The sequence below is a fragment of the Acanthisitta chloris genome, unplaced genomic scaffold (assembly GCF_000695815.1).
Source record: "Acanthisitta chloris isolate BGI_N310 unplaced genomic scaffold, ASM69581v1 scaffold25596, whole genome shotgun sequence".
In the NCBI taxonomy this organism is placed as follows: Eukaryota; Metazoa; Chordata; class Aves; order Passeriformes; family Acanthisittidae; genus Acanthisitta; species Acanthisitta chloris.
Window position 1 is genome coordinate 1 of NW_008680106.1, and position 20,280 is coordinate 20,280.

Sequence of the window (20,280 nt, forward strand, 5' to 3'; positions counted from 1 at the left end):
GATACTTACACACTTGAAAACTCCACTCACGAACTTTGGGCAAACAATTATCCTGTTCTTTAAGATCAGCCTCCTCCTCTGCACTTTTCCCACATTTTCCTGTGGAAAGATAGATTGTTACAAAACAAAGCAACGTTCCCGCCCAACCCAAAGCTTATCAGTGGCTGTCTCAGACTCCATCCTGCTGTAGCAGCTTGGGGCACAGATCTCTGCACCACCTGGACCAAGTACAGGACCACAGACCAGGTCTGCAATGAGGCCACTCTAATTCCGGCATACTGTGAAAGGGGAGCATTTCACTGGAAACACTGCCCAGTTAGCTGTTGTGCAGGTAGACTCAGAGCTATTATGTGAACCTATGTGAACCAAAATCCTAAAGAGATAAAGGGTGGATAAAAGCACCAGACCATGCCTCCACAATTCATCCTGAAAACTGACAAGTATATTGCTGAAAGTGTGCATGCAAGGATGTAAGAGGGTGGTATAGGGACACACTTGGAAGATGATTCTCAAATACGATCTAACTGCTTAAGGTCCAAATAAATAACTTGCACTCTACTCTCCAAACGGATCATGACAACAGCACACTCATTGGTTTAGAATCATAGCCATATATAAATTGCCTGCATCAGAAAATAAGGCAAAGAGGTAGTGCAATGTGTCCACATAGATGTCAAAATTATCCATGTCTTTCTGCTTATGGGGCAATACTTTCCTAAAAGATTTGCAAGCGTAATTATTACATCCTATCACATTTATCTTTTAAAACATTGATTTCAAGCAAATGACACAGTATTTCTATGTATTTCATTTCACACTGAGTTGCTCTACTTACTGCATTTACTCTTCTTTATGCTGCTTACAGATGTTTTCAGGCTTGTTTTCTGTGTTTCAGAAGAGCTGCCTCTTCCCTGTGCATTTGGAAGTGCTTTGTTGCCTCTAAGCACTATAATGGGGGGCAAAAAATAAGACAAAAAATCCAAAAAGCAGAAAGAAGCAGAAATTAAAAAATAAAACCAACTTGCAATTCCATGTGTTTTTCTCACTCTAAAGATCTCTTATTAAGAAATCAATATAGGTGTATTTATTGACAGCTACCTATGACCTTTTACTTTGTTTAAGGAAACACATTTTGTTGTATTCTTTCAAAAGAGCAATTCTAACAGAATGATGAAGAAAACACACCTTAAGGGCATTTTGAGAAAATTCAGTCAATTGTTAACTGACATCTGTTGCAATGAAGAAATCAATTCTGTCATCTCAGGATTATAGTCAGACATATATTTTCTTCCTAAGTGTTAAGAATTTTTTAGGCACTACAACACAGTGAAAGTAACTGTACTTTTGATGGAACTGCAAAAGAGGCAGTCACTTTCACAAAAAAGCTTTTGGATCCGGCCTTGCCAATAGTTAAAAAGCAGGCAGCAGTACGCTGACATCATGCGCACAAGTGTTGGCTGTGTTTATTAACCCCTGTTCTCTAGTGGTCTCAGGATAGGAACCTGAATATGCAAAATCACATCTGAATGTGAAACCTAGCTAAGGAGGTCAGTTCATTGATATCAGCTTGGCTTCTATTTTTTTTAGAACACTATTTTCATAAGGTTTGAAATAGTTACCCAAGCATGCATTAACCAGGTCTTTCTTCCCCCAGATAAATAACTTACAGAGAGCCAAGTTTTATGCAAGAAACAGCATCTTCTGCTTGCAAGCATGTTACTCAAAATGATCCCGTCTTGATACAATAAATATTCCTTATGCAATATAGTACTGTTTGCTCTGGGCTTTTCTTCCCAGGCCCAGTAAAAATATAATTCTGCTATTTATTTTTTTTTCTCATTGAAACTATCACAATTCCTAATGAAAGGCCGAGAAACTTCCTGGCAGGTTATATTTTGCTCACTAGATGATTATGCCATTTCTACACATTTGAAGTAGAGAGCAGACTACTATTTCCTCCAAAAACTCACTTCCCAGAAGCGTAATCATAACAGAATGAAGAGACATCAGCAATGCTAAAATAAGAGCTGGTTAGGTTGAAGACAGTTCAGTTTAACCTTTCCTTTACCATTTCCAGTATGCTCAGGCTCTGGTTGATTGCTCCTACTGGAGCTGACACTGGCATCAAGACATGCTGGAAAAATATTTCCCTCAGAGTGGAGATCTTGCAGCTCCCCTGCAACACTGTGAGCATCTGTTGTGTCATCCATTTCACTTCTGATGCTTTGTATCTCTTTTTGATTTGGTGGCAGCCTCCCAGAGATGGTAACGCTGGACTCATGGCTACTGAACTCTGTTACAGTTACAGAGGGAGGTGACTTGGGAGTTGGAGGAGTATTTAGCACTGAATACTCCTCTTCCTTCTGTCTGTTTTATTCTAGGTGAAAGAACGGATGAAAAACACGTCTCAATTGAGCATGCATCTTACACGAGACTTACAGTTATCTTAAACTTTTGGCCTGTAGAGGAAAGCTCTCCTCTTTGTTTAAAAGACTACGAATACCTTTCTATGGTCCGTGCCAAGACCTTTCTACTGAAGACAGGAACTCTGTCAGCACCAAAACAAGCATGCAAGCAACACAACCACTGCTCTATGAGTGAACACGGCCAGTCATGTAGGAGCGGTGGCAGGGCAGGCTGTGAGACTCAGCAGCTGTTGGGCAGTTGGGCAGTTTTGGCCCTTGGGCAGTTGGGCAGTGCCTTGGTACACTGGTTCCACAGGTTTTGCCATTCTGCAGGGAAGGGGAGGAAGAGGGCAAGGCAGAAGGAGCACTGACACCTATGGCAGAAGGCAAAGCTTCCTTGCAGCCCGCTGCCCAAGGAGTATACCACAACCTGAGCCTAAATATCAGTGTGAAAAGAACACATTCTGAAAGAAATGCTCAGAAATAAAATGATAGAGACACACATATGGACTAGTCATAGATTTGCTCTCCAGAATCTGCAGAGGGAACTCCAAAATTTCACCCCACTGAGCTGGCTCCTAACACTGTTAATAAAATGGATCTTTCTCATTGTGTTCTATAAATTCATGCATAAATTTCATTTAAAAATACAGGAAAGATGGAAAGATAAGTTTCTCCTCCCCACTCTGAAGTGAAAAAAACAAAACCTTGATGATAAATGTTTTCCTTTTTAAAGGGTTGGGAAGTCACTTTTCCTGTGAAGTATTCATAGGCCTATCAAAAAGCCAGAGCAGAGGAATGGGGAGTACTAAAGAATAAATCAAAACCAAAGCTGAGGAAAACAAAGGTGAACAAGGAAGAGAAACTACCTTTATTTTGTTTCATGCTTGATTTTTGGTACATCCTTGTCAGCTGATCTTACTATCTTGTCTGCCTTTATCCATTCATCACACCTAAGCACAAAAATAAGTTGTACACATTTATGGTTTTTAGCAGCAAATTACAACATTGTAAGAGAAAGTATTGAGGGAAGAAGAAGATCCATAGCCATATAAAAATGGAATTGGAATTTGAATCAAGAAGTTATTTGTGTACTTTTCCATCTGTGAAGTTTCAGCTAAGGTTCAGTTCTCTAGGTATTGGGACATAGAGGACAAAGGCTATTTTACACTGATGGCTAAGCGTGAAAGGTGCTGTTTTTCCAGTCTGCACCAATCAGCAGGGAATCCACTTATACAGGTGAAACACACAGCCTGAAAGAGTATGCTGTAAAGATCTCCAAGAGGTATACTTCATATATATACTGCAAAAGTTTAACAATAAAATAAACCCTTACAATTACATAAAATGTGACCAGGTAAAAAAAATAAATGCTTTCAAGCCTGAGTGCCTGCAAAGTGGTATTTGGAGTGACTAACCTTTTGGAGTCACTAACTTTTGAGTCACTGATTTCAGACTAAGACTTTTCAATTCCTTTTTAGTTTCCATTTTATGTCAGAACAATGCAAGACAAACACTACTCAATAGCACCAAGATATTAGCAACAGGCATCTTGTGATCAATGTTCAATATAAATGCAAGACTGAACACATGCATTCTCAGAGATTGCCTTGTCCATCCTCCACAGAGATACTAAAGGGGAAATGAGGAGGAAAGTGTACTTTTCCAGCTGCTAAATTTGTACCAGCAAAGGTATAACTTTCCCAGGAAGACAAGTGACCTCAAGGAACTAGCAAGCCTTGGCAAATTCACTGAAAAGTTCCAGTGTACTCCTCCCTGTAGCTGCTAACAAGAAAGAATCAAAGAGGTTTTTTGGCTGTGATCAAAGAAAAGAGGAGAATGGAATATTACATGAGGACTCTGGGGTTTTTATTTAATGTGTTTTTTTAATAAATTCTCCTGCCCAAACATACATTACTCTACAGAAACTGAAATTTGGCTACACACGTTCCTTTAATTTCAGTGGTTGTTGTTAAGTACAAAACTTGTATATTGGTAATGCTTCTACTAACTAATACCGAGAAACCTGGAAAAGAACTACTCACAGACTTGTATCTCTGAGTAGCAGGTGTTTGTTTATTCAGTGCTGGGCACAAAGGAGATCGCTCCACCAAACTTGTGCAACCAGGAGTAAAAACTTCATAGTTTATATACACTAAATGCTCGTACATATTTACTATTTCTAGGAATGGGTGTATATCAATGTAATTAGTTCATTATCATATTCTCTTCCTTCGTCACCTCCACTTGGTGCTGGTCCAACAGCTTCCAGTGGTTGTCTGGGGGTCTTCAGGAGGAAGGCTGGTAGTCTTCATCGCAGTGAACTTTTTACCTTTGAGTTTAATGCATGCTCTATAGTCCTGTTTTCCTGTTGCTAGTCTTCAGAACTGGTAGTATTGTTTATCTTCCTCTTAACTTCTTGTTATCCTTGAATTTTATCATTTACATCCGTTTACATCTTAAGCAATCCTACAAGTACGCTAACTTAGGTTTGCTAACATAAGCTCTTCTAAAGAACATCCTGATAAAATGCTTCACTATTTACTTTCTTTGTATCAAAACCAAGACAGAAATCAGACCTTTGACATGCAGCTTTCTGAAGGAAAGAAAGAAAAATGTTGGCAATAATAAATCTTAGTTTTAAGTGCCTGCAACACTCAAGCATAATGTCTTGTGATATTGTACCATATGTTACAGGGAGTTACAACAGCCTCAACTCAGTAGTGTCTTGACTTTATCACATACTATGTTTACAAATGTTGCCTGAAGACACCTTGTGTCAAAGATCCTGTTCCTGTAGATTAGTGTAGATGTAGGTTAAAATTTGTCCTGCCCTCTTACAGGTAGGATGGGAATCAAAGTCCAGACCACAGAATAAGGTGACAAGAACTTCAGCTTTTTCAGAGGAGAAAAAATAAAAGGTAGACCAGATTTGCCTTGGGCTTGTGGTGTTTTTTTTTTTAACAGATTTATAAACACAGTAAGCTTAAAAGATGACAGCCAAGGACAATCAGCAGATACGATGAAACTGAGTAGAGAAGAGGCAGACTTGCAAATTCACTGAAAAGCTGCACAGAAAGCTTCCTTGCTTTCTTCAAAGTTGCTTGAAGTTTTAAATGCCAAAAAATACAGGAGTACTTCAACTTATTTCTATTAATGTTAGATTAAAGACAGTAAAAAACATGTACTCCTGCTAATATTATGTAAAGCATAGGAAGTTACTAGGGTAAGAAGGCTGAACCTGTCTTGGGGAAAGGAGGACTGGGGAGGGATGGAAATTGGATCCAACCAAAATGTCATTATTTGCTGCGCACTAACTTGACACTGAGAATCTTGTCCTTCTCTTATTACGTACCATACTGCTAGTGTATTCTCTGCTTTGCTGTGGATAGAGTGTGGATACAGTGCATAGAGTGTGGATACAGCCTCAGGTAAGCATGCTATTCGAAGATTATACAAGATAAAGTTGACTTAAGGGGGAATCTGAGAGTGAGCTGTCACTTGTTGTATGGAGAGATTGAAAAGTAAGATGGGGAACCGTGGAAGTCTTATTTGGGCAAGTCATTTTAAGATGATTTTTAAAACTAACTAAAGTTCTGCATTTATATGGTCTTCAAAATCTAATAATTTCATACAGTATTATGACCATCACAGAACACTGATACTGTAAGCATCTCCACACAGGCAACAACCAGCATCAAAATGTTCATCACTGTTCCAGTCTGATAAGACTTGGGTGTGTTCAATTAATTCCCCAGTGTGAATTAAGACGCAAACGAGGTCAAAACATTATTAGGAAGTGAGATTTTTATTATTGGTCACACAAGGAAGAGAGAAGGGACAATAGGAGAGTTAGAAACAGGAAAGGGGGATAGTTAGAAGTAAGCAAGATTTGGTATGTGAAAGCAGAGATAGTCACCACCATAGGTCCAGCAGCATTCTGATGATCCATAGTCGCCTTTTCTTCGGTGGTAAGTATGCCATGCTCTGGATGCTGGTCCTTTTTACAGTATGCTGCTCTCTCAGGGCACTGATTGGTCAGTTTCCCTGGAGTTGAGCAATTCCCAGCCCCCTGATCTCGGTATCTGGAAGTGATGTCTATTGTGGACAATGGTGCATATTATCTCAGCAGCTGGAAGGGATGCATTCAGAGGGTGTAGGTGGTGAACATGTGTGCCTCATTATATCAGCAGCTGGAGACCTGTGACTCAACAAGCCTTGAGGCAAACAGTCCAGGGGTCGCTGTTTTCAGCCCCCTACACCAAGTCATCAAAGCCAGACAATGTGGAAACAAACATTTCTTAATGGCCCCTTACAATCCCTTGGAAGTGGTTCACAAACAGGTATCAGTACATCTTAAGCAGTTTAGGAAGCTATGGCCTGTGCAGTTTAGTCATATTTATTTAAAAAACATCAAGTGACAACAAGAACTAAAAGTGCTTGCTCTGCTGAATGCAATAAAGAAAGCAACCTGCAGAACTTCACAGAAACTTACAACCCCTTTAGGTGCTTCCATTAACAAATAAAACTACTGTTTTAAGAAGTTAGTTCCAGCAAAAGGTATTTAGCTGCCTAAATATGCTAGCCTAAATATAGACTAAAAAAGCTTCAATGTCAACATAAACCATAAATGTTAAGTAATGATGCGTAATAATACATTTTAGACTTACCATATGAGAGATTTCCCAAGAAGTCTCAGTTGTTTATTGTCATGCTGAAGAAAACAAGAGATGTTACAGGTTAAGAAAACAAAATGAAAAAACAACACCAAAACCAAACAAACAGAAGAAAACCCAGCATAACAACCAACTTGGAAAAGGGGTTTTCTAGTCATATATCTTACATATAGAATTGGTTTCAGATGCAATGTCAACTCTGATGTGAAATCCACTAGGAATTTCTGTTCCATTCCTTTTGTAGCCAAAAGCAAAGTTTTAAAAGTTAAATGAGTGCTACTTAATTTACAATGTCACTGCATAACAGTATTCCGAAAGCAAAGGCACTTTTATGTTGGAAAAAACACTTTATTCTGATTCAAGAAGGGAAGTCATTGAAATTTAGTTGTAAATCTACCTGATCTTTCTCTTCAATAGGCAATAAGGAGCAAAAGTGAGAGTTAGTCCTGTAGAGCCTTAAGGGCATCCCATTCTTCCTTAAAGACACCATAAGCATTAACAAATGTCACGTTTGGGTTTCAGTGCTGATGTGATAGATGAAGGTCATAGCTACACACCTGGCTTTAACTGTGATAGGTAGGTAGGTAGGTAGGTAGATAGATAGATAGATAGATAGATAGTGATAGATATGGATTATCTTGAATGGAAGTTTTAAATATTGGAGCTACTCCCATTTCACTTCAAGTGTGGTAGTGGTTTAAGTGCATTGCTGATTTGGGGCCTACTTATTTATTTTGTTCAAGTTTTGCATTGATATTCTTGCTACCAAATCCAAATCCTGCATAGTGCTCAAAGCACTTCTGTGATTATAAACTGGATCCACGTTTTCATATTCAACTGATACTACATTTGCCTAACTCCTTTGCCCTGCTCTATAAGACAGCCAGAGAAATGAATTCTGTGCTTGTTCAACTGAAGTTTTCATATTCCTTAGGGTTCCCTAGAGGAATCAGATCCCTCTGCTGCAAGAAGCAAAAAGTTTCACCTGCTGTCTAGAGACACAAAGCTTAACCATTTACTCTGAATTCACGGAAATATATTTACATAAAGTGGAGGGTTTCAAATCCTTCTGGGCACTTCACACTTCATTCTTTCAAAGTATTTGCTAAAATTTGGAACCATGCCTCCTTATTTACAGTTTCCATTTTGAGTGATCCTTATTTTTGGCATAACAATATGCAAAGAAGTACTTTTATTTACTATTTTACTAGATGTGGCAAGGCACACTAAAAATAACACAGCTAGAATTTCTTTTAGAAAGTTCTTGTATCTTAAAAACCTTGAGTGCCTTAGTCGTGGCTTATTCAACCGAAATTAGTTGTCTGGAAATATGTCTTTCTCCTTTCATTGCACTATTTACAGTAGCTCAGTGAGGCTACTTTCCATTTTGTTCCATGTGATATGGTTTAACAAAGCAGTAGGTAGGTATCAGTGCACTGGAAAATGTGTTTTATGCTTGTTCTCTTCAGCACATATCAGGTGAAAACATTCTGGTCCATATACCTATAGTGTCTCCAAACGCAAAACACTGAGCAAGACTAGATTGCAGTAAGACATGATACAGTGATCTCATACTGAACATTACCTGATTAGAGGTGGGTTTTGAGCCTCACAGTGAGGTAGCATTTGATTTGCTGGTGGCAATTTGTTAGTTTGTGGTGTTCTGGTTCTCTGTTCCTCAAGTACTGTGTTCAGTTTTGTGTGCCTCACTTTCAAAAGGACATTGAGGCACTGGAGCATGTCTGGCAAAGGGCAACGAGGCTCTTAAAATGTCTAGAAAACATGTCTTATGAGGAATGGCTGAGGGAGTTGGGTTTGTTCAGTCGCAGAAGAGAAGGCTCATAGGTGACCTCATCACTCTCTACAACTATCTGAAAGGGGTTGTAGAGAGGTGGGGGCTGGTCTCTTCTGCCATGCCTGCAGTGAGAGGACTAGAAGCAACAGTCATAAGCTGAGACAGGGAAGATTCAGACTGGAGATTAGAATACATTTTTTTCACTGTTAAGGTGGTCAGGCACTGGAATAGATTGCCCGGGGAGATGGTGGAGTCACCATCTCTGGAGGTGTTTAAGAGGTATGTGGATCTGGCACTGGGTGATATGGTATGGTTTAGTAGGGATTACAGTGGTAGTAGTGGGTGGATGGTTGGACTTGATGATCTTAAAGGTCTCTTCCAACCTTAATGATTCTATGATTCTATAATGGAATTACTTGACCCAAAAGTTGAAGTGGAAAACAGTCAAAGCACACAATGTCTTGTCTAATAGAAGACATTGCCTCAAATTATGTAACTGTCTTTGCTTATTTATTCAGACTATTTTATCAATGTCACAGTGGGTGGATGGTTGGACTTGATGATCTTAAAGGTCTCTTCCAACCTTAATGATTCTATGATTCTATAATGGAATTACTTGACCCAAAAGTTGAAGTGGAAAACAGTCAAAGCACACAATGTCTTGTCTAATAGAAGACATTGCCTCAAATTATGTAACTGTCTTTGCTTATTTATTCAGACTATTTTATCAATGTCACACATTCTAGTGTCGGTAAGGCAAGTTATCCTAAGAGTGAGCAAACAGAGTTCTGTTGCTTTAGAGGATGTTTGTCTGTCAGATTTGGCTTCCCTCTGGTTCAACTACAGAACAAAACATTAAAATCAAAGAGTTAGAGACCAGAAGGGAGTTGTAAGAGATCAGAATATCTCACCTAGAAAACAAACAAATGCTGAATGTACATGATATCTTCATTAGCCAAGTGCCTCAATACTTCACTGCACAGCAGCTTGTGCATGAACTGTAAGTATTTGGAGTATCTCCAGTGGAGCTTTTAAAATTACTCCATTTTATATTTGAAACAAAGCTTGGCTTCACCTTAAAAATAACTGAACAGGCGATGAGACAACTGCCTGGTCTGCACCATTGCCCTATTCCCATTGGAATGTCAAGCATCCTGGAACAGAACAGATAGTATATGAGGGTTATGTAATAGTAGGGATTACCTATCAAGACCAGATTAATGCCCAGATTGCTTACAAATATGCTGGTAAACTTTTACTGAATGGACAAAATAGAACCTTTGAATAACAAACAATGGTCTGTTTGTTTAAGGAAAAGCAAATATTTCAGTTGGGTTGGGATGAACACAGTTCTGCTGGCAGATAGGTCTTGAACCACTGGAAGCCACTGAAGATCAGACAGGGAAAATGCTTTTGAGTTTTGAGGAGAGGAGCTTTAAGTGCAATTATAAGATATACAACAAAACATTTTTTTAACTTCATAAAGGAATTCATGACCCGCCAGGATTTTGACCATGAGAACTGTGACCCCTTCTCCTCATGGCTTTTCAGCTACTTACCTCTCACTAGGGTTCTGCATGGTCCTTCTCAGCTATATGGCCCAGAGTACCTTTTCACTATCACAGAGTCAAGCTGTTAAACTTAAAATTCCAGCAGCAGCTCCCATTCAAAAGTTCCTGAAACAAAAAGCCTTCCAGCCTGTATACTGCACACAATTCAGTCCCGCAGAAGCTGGTAGACCTGCAGCACAGAAAAATGTGCCATGTCAAAAACAGTTGCTGGCTTATCCCTTTTCTTCACAGCTTTTCAGCTACTTACCTCACACTGCTTCCTTCTCACCTATGAGGACCTGCACACTTTTTGACTCTCTTGGTGCTGAGCTTCAAAAGTTAGAACATCCTGCAGATGCTCGCATATAAAAGGTCCTCAACAAAACCCCAGTGCTGACACTTACCTTCTCCTTGATATCTATAAAGAGCAGCAAACCACCAGTACTGTTCACTTACCTTCTCAGCTATATGCACGTATAGCTTTGCATTCTCTCGATCTCGCAAGGCCCAACCCAAAATGTCTTCAGCAAAGCTCCACAGATAAAAGCACCACCACAGAAAACCTGCTCTGACCTTCCTAATTACACTTCCAAAGTTGTATTTGCACTACAATCAAGTGGCAGGAACTGCCTCCTTGTGACCTGTAAACTGCATACACTGGTGCTCTGAACATTCCTTCTCACTATATGTACCATGTTGCACTCTAATCTAATAAACTTCTCACACAGAAAAATATGCCAGAACAAAAACAGTTGGTGGATTACTTCTTTTTCTCACAGCTTTTCAGCTGCTTACCTCACCCGGGGTGTATGCCCATTCCTTCTCAGCTCTATCTACCAGCACATCTCAGCACAATGCTGAGCAGCAGTTCCCAAAGCGAACCTCTGTTTACCCCCTGGGAAACGCCTTGTCAGCCTTCTGTGTCTCCAAGATGCTTTGATTTTGGAGAGGTGCAACCTAAAATCAAGGCTGCAGTGCATGGTCACTGTTTTCATCCTCTGAACTCCTTCCCAAGACACCTCCAGCTCATGGTCGGTGCCTTTGCCAAACCATCGGTGTCTCATCACCATCAGTTGCACAGTGGGAAAAATAAGAATGGAACCATTGATTTGTTAAAGTCAAAGCTTACTGGAAAAATGGTGAGGATTTTTCCAGGATAAAATGACAAATGATGCATTTCATAAGCATTTTATTTTGATAAAAGATTTGGCAACAGCAAAATAGTCCAAGAATATATAGTTGTGAATAGTATTTAATTGTACAAAGTCAAAAGTAATTTTTTTTCCAGTAAAAAATGCCTCATGCATCTAAAATGGATCTCTGAATAAGATTCGTTTCATAATCAGGGTTAGTATCAGGGTGGTGCACTCCAGATAGGCCCACAGTAATTTCGCAGATCAGGATCTCTTGATTGCAGTGCAGAGGGAAGCACAAGGCCCATGGTGTGATGAATATGCCCATCCTTTAGAAACTGCCTGGGGAGAGAACAGAGCATTCTTCTGTCATGCCAACTAGAGTACATGGAAATGAGTGGTAAAATCAACTACCCACACCCCTGGCAACACTGCAGCTTCCCCCACCCAGCCCTGGCCCTGGAACTGTCCCTGGTCCCGCATGCCACAGAGGCAGCAGTCATACAGGGCTCAGTCCTGGAACATCGCTGTTGATTCATACTCTGCTTATGTTTCTTTAAAATGTCCAAGTGTGTGAGGCTTTCTTTTTTTCTGTAAAACTGCAGCCCAGACACTTTGTTGCTCACAATTTCAGGATTTTTCCATTTCCACTTTGACCTTTAATTAAGCCATTATGAATTTTACCTGATTGATTTCAGAACATTTTTTCAGCTAATCAAGACTATTCTGAATTTTAGCCTATCTTCAAAAGTGCTGACAGCTCTCCCTGGGTGCATTTTCTCATGTGTAATAAGAAAAAGGTTCCTACTCCTGCATTCAAATTACTAAAGTAGTAAAATACTTAATAAAGAAGTACCAAACAGAATAACAAAATTTTTGTAGACATTATTTGACCAGCTTTCCCACTTTTTGATTTTTGGATTCTACTACTGAGCTTTGTCATTGAAATTGGGAAGAAAAATTCAATGCACCAATGTAGTATTAAGAAGCAGGCATTCATTTATTGCAGCACTGGATGCATAGGTGATCACCCCACATAATGTGCATACCAACTATCCAAACTTTTTACTATTTACACATTTCAGCAAAAAAAGAAACTAGTGCTCATTGGTTACACTGATTAGTACTCTATTTAGTTAGTGATTTCTTGCTTCTTACACTAATTACTTTGCATAATTATCCTCAATTATCATATCCTCTCCCTTTCATGCATGCAGGAGGCCTAGCCAAAGTTCAAAAATGGCCTTCGTTATATTTGCATCTGATTACAGCTTGATTTTAGCCAGTTTGAACTTACAGTAATTTTATATAGACAATATTTCCACATTAAAGTAGGTCAGATAGGCCATTGCCCAAGTACATTCAGTCTGGATTTCCCTACTCATTTATTTTTTCAGCAAGTTGGCTACTTATTCTGATTATTTTCATGCGATTTGTAGGCAAATTCACAATCGTAGTCTCTTGCCTCTTCAGTAACCACCAGGACCTTGTGTTTACAAAAACAGTTCCCATTTTTGCTCATCAGGACAGTGATACCTCTCCTGTCTTTGAAAGCACTGGAAGACAAGCAGAGTGCAGAAGCTGACTAGGCCAATACCCTTGGTAGCCTCAGATACATCTCAGGAGGCTGTGTTGACCTGGATACATCTAATCACTAAGTTTGAACCTGTTGGCATTCCAGCCTGCTCCCTTCTCCCTTTCACTCCACAGGCTCTCTTCAGTGTTAATACTGCATAACTCATTTGGCATGTTTGGAAAACAGAATTTTCCTTTGTTAGTTAGCCAACCTTGCACGTTGCATGCCTCATTTGATTAGTGTTGCAAATGAGCATCCCTACATCCTGACATGGTAGTGCTGCACTGCAAGCTGGCACATTCCTGGGGTTTCCTGCACTGTCTGGAAGCCTCCCACACACAATGGGCTTCTTTGGACAGTGTTTGACACAAGATGTAGTTGCAAGAAATTACAGCAAGAAGTTTGTTTTTCTGATTTATTCTTCCATGTCAGAGAGTATCACAAACAGCACTTTTGTAAACATAACATTTATCAATTAGTGGATATTGAAAGCTCATATATTCAAAGAAACCACTGTCAACAACTGACAAAACATGATTTTCCCTAGTAATTTCTTTAAACATGCAGTCATTAATAAATGCACACACAAAACACACCCAGTTCACCATTCTGTACAATGTACTGCATTCTGTCCAGACCTCTGGAAAGTGATAAATTTCCTTATTCCTTTCCCTCTTGAACAAGCCTTGATATGGTTACAAATACTTTCTCCAATTATGCAGCCCATTTACATTACACTGCCAAGACATGTATTTTGTTTAAGTAATTCTATCCCTACCTGAACTCATTTTAAGAATTATTCTAATGGCATGTACAACAAGGTATGAATGGTGTTTTACCTATTAGTTCATTCCTTGCCTACCAAAAAAACCCCAACTCTGCCACAGCAGTAGCAGTAAGTTGTACAAGGTTGGCTGTAATGCTGTATGAACACTATCTTCCAAAACTGCTTTGTTTTTTTTGTCACATCCCTGTTAACTCTTCCTGCAAGCTGCAATTGCGTCTCCTCTGTGTACATTTCAAGGTTTCAGTTCTCTACTCAGGGATGTGCATTAAAGCATGTACTTGCAAAATCTAACTGCATAACATTTAAGCAAGCAGTTTATTTATTCAAGTAATTTTCATCTTATGCTATGCAAATCACACTCCTCTTTTTTAACAAACTTTTCTGAGAACTGCTCTACTCACGGGTTTGGCCAGAGGGGATTTTTTTAACATTCACCCAATCTAACCATGTGCAGAGATCAGATTCCTTTTCACTTGCACACATGTTCAATTAGGAGCCTATGTATATTATGAAATTTTAAACAGCAGGGTGTGGTAAGTACCAGATCTAAAAGCAAGAGATTAGCAAGCAGATCTTGCAAAGATGGAGAGTCAAACACAGGAATGTGGAAATAGTAAGCAGTTTAATAAACCACATCTGTGTTCAGACCAATACTTGTTATTAGCATTCGATTATATTTTAACTGTTACAGCTTCTCTAAAGTGGATTATTCAATGTGGGTTTATAATCCATCCAGCAGATTCCACTGTAACTGGTACAATCTTTGCTTTAGTCTGTCCTCATAAATGGAAATTCCTATTGAGTTCTAATGCTAAATATTCAATCCACATGATGAGTATTTCCATGCTACCCTTAAGTACACTTAATACACTTAAGTATCACAGAACAAACACACGTAAAACACGTAGTTTTGTTGTGCGTGCTAGTTATATAAAATGCTCTTGGCTCTCTAACACAAAACAGTAATTGTTCAGAGTCTTTGCTTTAAATAGTTTATGTAAGACAATAATTCTAACACTTGAAATACAGTATAATATTGCAAATACATAATATTTTCATATCCTCAGTCATATTAAATCAAGGTTGTTTCTATCTACTTACCAAGCCACTTGTCAATTGCAGTCTCGTATTTCTTTTGTTCCTTTAACCAGTCTTGATGCCACCTAAGGTTTGCAATAGTGCTAGAGTAATTCTGACCCAAACTTTGTTTCCAGCTGATAAACTGTTGTTTGTTATACTCCTGAACAGAAGAAGAAACCTTTGGATAGTTTACTATAGAGCGGAGTATTTTGTCCAAGGAATGCACAACTCCTGGGAATTCCGTGGCAACATTTTTTAGCTCATCTGGATCGGAAGTAAGGTCTGCAACAACCAAAAATCAGTTAAGAGACAATTTGTATTTAAATAAATTAGTAAGTCAGTCAGGACATGAAAGTCGTAACATACCAAACAACTGCGGCAGAACTGAATGGCCATCTGAGTACGCGATGTATTTCCATTTGCCACTTCGCAGCATATATGCAGAAGCATTCACGTTGCACCCATGGAACTCACTCAGCACCCATGAGGGCCGAGGTCCTCTGGGCAACACTTCTGTCTCAGCCTTTTCACGCAGCAGTGGTATAAGAGAATATCCACTGAGGTTCTGTGGGACAGGAATTCTTGCTATGTCTAAGGGAAGATATACACAATCAAAACGCGATTGCAGTTTTCATGATTAAAAAAGCCTAACACAATGCTACAGGTATCTGAATGTAAATTTTATTTTGGTAATAAAATGTGAATTCCTAATTATTCTTCTTGTGGAACACAGGAACCCCAAAACAAACAATTCAAAAAACCTTAAGGAACTTTTCAAGGCAAGTTGCCCACCATCTTGATCAAATGCAGTACCATGTACATCTAACTCAGTCTCCAACAGAAGTTTGCTAAAAGCAATCACAATAGTCTCTTTCCGTGGATGGTGCTTTTTTTATTTATTAATCATGGTTTTAAACATTTCCCTTCTGCTCTGACTACATTTGGCAGGAGAAAAAGAATGTGATACCATTAAAAGACCCTAAAAAGCTCCACATCCCACATGGTGTAACCATTCATTTCTTTGATAATAATGGTGCTAAGCTGCTATCTAGCATTTTTCATTGGTGAGTAACAAAATGCTTTACAAAAGGTGGCCATTATGGTTATCACCTAAAACTGGTAGGGAAATTGAGGAGCAGGACCACTTGCTTCTCTGCAGGACTGGAGATAAAGATGGCATCAGAGGTGGCATCAACACAGTGCATGTCTGGAAAACACTGTATGACTCCACAGTCTACTAGATGGCTCCTAGAAGATGCTGATCCATAAGCTCCTCAGCGTCAACTTACAAGTGTCTCTAGCTCCTGAAGATAAGGTCAATATTAAAAGGCTGAAGGGGTCTTTCCTAGATATTCTGAAAAACATAGCTAAGAATCCCAAGTATGTTACCTAAACTTCAGCACATCCTAAAAAAATGAGTCTGACAGTACTGCTATTTTTAATCACCCCACTGAGCATTGCCCATAGTCATTCAAAATTCAAAACCTTCCATTTCACAGAGCACCGTGGTAGCATTTAATTGCTGAGTGGCAAAGCTCTGTGCATATAAATTGCTCATATGTGACTTTTTCCCTCAGCAGCATGTATCTTCCTTGATGCCCTCTGTCTCTACAGCATTTATACTGGTCATTAACCTGCAGTTCTTCCTCCAGTAAATAAACCAGCCAGCACCTGATTAAGCAGGAAGACCTGTAACATTTAAAACCCAGCAGCTTCAGTGTGTGTGCTAAAATCTTAAACAAATACATACTGCATTCCAACAAATTAAAAAGGGATATAGGCATTCCTCTTCTGTCATCCTAAACCAGTAATGCTATTACTTGCAGTAACTGCATTCTGCATGTACAAAGAATACTCCAGGCACCTTCTCCTGCTTTTCCAACAGAGAGCCCAAAGTACTTCCATAAAGACCAACAAAGCCAGTGCTGCCTGGAGGAAAGGTCATGCTACACACTGTTAAAAAATGCAAGAGCTGTTGCACTTCTGGCTGAATTATCCTTATCACTCACATTCTGCTGAAATCCAAATATCTGCACCTCTTCCAAAATCAGTAAAGGAGGAAGACTTGAGCAAAGCATTTGGATAGCACCTTAAGATAGACTATTTCCCTGAGGCAGCACAAAGGGATTACATGTATCACCAAAGAAGGACTTGAAATCTGTTTCCTCCTGTCAGCAAGAGCATGCAAACTGAGGACATAATAGATAGGAGACAGAGATGGTTCTTTGTGTTTTCACATTCATCGTGACCATACATGCCTTTTTGACATTCAGATTACAGAAAAGGAGAACTGCCAGAAGAGAAGAAAAGGACTATACACACAAACTTTTGGGCAAAAGCAATGGGACGAAAAGACAGAAGGATGTTAAAACACCTGACTAATTACATCATCTGGGGAAAAGGGACAGCGAAGAAAAAACCAGAGATTTTAAACTCTTACATATGATAGCATAATTTATATAAAATCCGTATCTAATACAGATTATATATATATATAAAGATTTTATATCAAAATATGGAAGAGAAAGCCACTCAGATTTTATATCCTATTTTCAACTGGATAACTGGTTCAAACATTTTGAGGCAATACAGACAGATAAATAACTTTTGTTCCTTTTTTTTAGAAAATCCACTTAAAACAATACAGAAGAGATTTTTCACAAACATTTACTGCTGGAAGTATATCTTTACTTATTGCCCCATGTTCTCATAGCCAATTGCAGTGTACATGTGACACCTCTTATAGAGCAAGCTTTGCAGACTGGCTTGAAAATAACATTTTTATGTTTGGCAGCCTGAAAGATCACACAAAAAGCGTCGAACAGCAACTTCACCTGATGTTTACTTCCAATGAGAATCATCTCTTGCATGATTTATCACAGACAACTGTTCAAAAATTCATTTTTAAAAGTGATTTCCGTCTAAGTAATTTAATGTCAGTTCTTTTTATTTGATTCTCTGCCCCATACTAAGTATTTTCATAGCTAATAAGGTAAGAATGGATATCAAGTATCATATCTTACTATGCTCACCCAGATCAATTGTACATTCCCTATACAAAGCATTTATCACATTACTTTCACATGAGCCTTCATAAAAGACATTCCTTCAATAAGCTAATGAACCTGCCACATTTTCAGGTTTACTCTGGACCCAGTTACACTGTAATTTCTATAGTAAACTTTTGGGTATGAAAGTAGAAAGGATTACTCACATCTAAAATGCATCTGTATGGTTTTCATCACATTTTTTTAGTAACAAATAATCCTATATATAATCAGTCAGTGTCATTCCCCTGATGACAGCAATAGTAATAAGGAACATCAGTGGGTCCTTTATTTAATTTTTTCATCCATTTTTTACTTTTTGTATTAAGTCCATATGTATGCTCCACAGATAGATTAGCTTCTGTTGTGTTACTGTATTGTCTCAATAAGTAGAGAAATAATTCTGACTATAATAGAAATGCATAATAATAATGGTAACTAGGAAAAAAACTTTCACTTGAAATTACTTAACTCACCAAGCATAGTGGGATATATATCCACAAGAGATACTACATTTGGTATTTGCTGCTGTTCATTTACACCTGGCCCCATCGCTAAAAGAGGAACATGGGAACTTCCTTCATACATGCTCATTTTATAGAACTGACGGTGTTCCATCGCAAGTTCTCCATGATCTGCAGTGAATATAATGATTGTTCTTCTAAGAAGCCCAGTATCTCCCAGAGCTGAAATAATCTCACCTGCCAACAAAAAGATAATAAAAAGGTTATATTCAAAATACTTCTTCCAACTTTGGTACCTGAAAAGCAGCATGCAAACCTCAAGGAAACCTCCTAGTCAGAGGCTTGGAAACTCCTCTCTTCTTGCATGTTCAATGGTGCAATGAAGACACAACGTACACTCCCCTCTTTCTGATGTACATTTGTGCAACAAAGACAGGGCCAAGATCAATGAAGTTGGTGATTAACCAAAGCACTTATGCACCCTAAATATTAAAACACTAAGATGATTCTTGCTTGAACAGACTAGTTAAAACACATTACAAAATCAAACCCCAGTGCAGTTACTCTGAAATCCCTTCATTCCCTAAAACTGTCAGGCTTACACTGATCTCTTTTCATTCACAGAACGAGGAAGAGTAATTCTGTGTCTTTTAATTTACTTTATCAATCTAACATTGCTAAGATTAGTTTATTTATTCATGAATTTCATGTTAGTAAGCAATCAAATTGTTGTTCTTGTCACTTTTCAAATGAAGAAATAAAATACTGTAAGTTAAGACCACTTTGCATGATAATTTTATGTATGTAGATATTACTGCAAACTAAGAATTCTGAATGTCCAATTAATTATTTTTGCTTAACTTTCAGTAATATTCAAGGGGAAACTCCAAATGTAACCTTATTGTTTAGCCTATGTGTAACAGTTGTTATCCAGTCTACATATTTGAAATCAATCTTTAAGGAAAACTACTTAGGCCCTAAAACTTATTTTTCCTTCCAGCTCTGCTTTGCCAGTCTGTTCCCTTCACAAAAGTATTTCCATTATTTCAGTTAGTCGTTAATCAAAAAGCAATTAGTTCCTCTTGTGCATGGGTCATGCAATTTTATGTTGCAGTTACTGGTTTTCTACAGTGCAACATCCACATGACTTACTCCCACATCTGAATGGCAGTGTTTTGTTTTCCATTCTTTTCCCCAAAATCAGCCCTATCAGCTTGTCTTAAAAAAATCAGAACTAGAAAACCCACTGTATAGTGAAACATTACCTACCCAACATGGCATCTGTCTCTGCACACATTGCATAATAAAATGCTCTAATATTTCTCACTTCTTCCGTTGTAAACTCTCCTGTGCAGTTCTTGGTGTATGATGAGTAATAGTCTACTGGATGCATCTCTGAAAGAGAAGACCACTTGGGTATTTTAATAGCTTCAAAATTTACCTAAAAATAAGAGGAAATTAACATTACTTTAGCAACTGAATTAAATATTTTTTTAACCACAGATTTAATTAAAAACTTATTAGCATAAATTCACAGTTCTCAATTTGTGGTCCAAGAAACTCCAGCTGCTTATCTGTTACATGGTGCTGCTATTTTCACCTACTTCCATGGGTATCAAATAATTTTAAAATACAGCTGTAAGAAACCACTAGAAACTAAGGCTAGGCGTCAGAAATATGTACTTTACCAGCTGCTGTATTTATTTTAAAAGTGATAGCACAGAACAATCTTCTAGAATTGTACTCTAGAGTAAGTACAGAACAACA

The 20,280-nt window shown here is 38.5% G+C and overlaps 1 protein-coding gene across 1 annotated transcript in view; it reads right to left on the reverse strand.

Annotated features, from left to right (window-relative positions):
• Nucleotides 1-9: 9 nt before the first annotated feature.
• Nucleotides 10-20,280, reverse strand: part of ARSK (arylsulfatase family, member K) — a gene marked incomplete at both ends in the record, with an annotated part of 28,121 nt that continues 7,850 nt past the window's right edge. Inside the window, 6 exons of the mRNA XM_009077599.1 lie at nt 10-99; nt 836-946; nt 15,024-15,284; nt 15,369-15,593; nt 18,526-18,750; nt 19,783-19,954. Coding sequence (XP_009075847.1) covers nt 10-99; nt 836-946; nt 15,024-15,284; nt 15,369-15,593; nt 18,526-18,750; nt 19,783-19,954 — 1,084 coding nt within the window. The remainder of the gene's footprint in view (nt 100-835; nt 947-15,023; nt 15,285-15,368; nt 15,594-18,525; nt 18,751-19,782; nt 19,955-20,280) is intronic.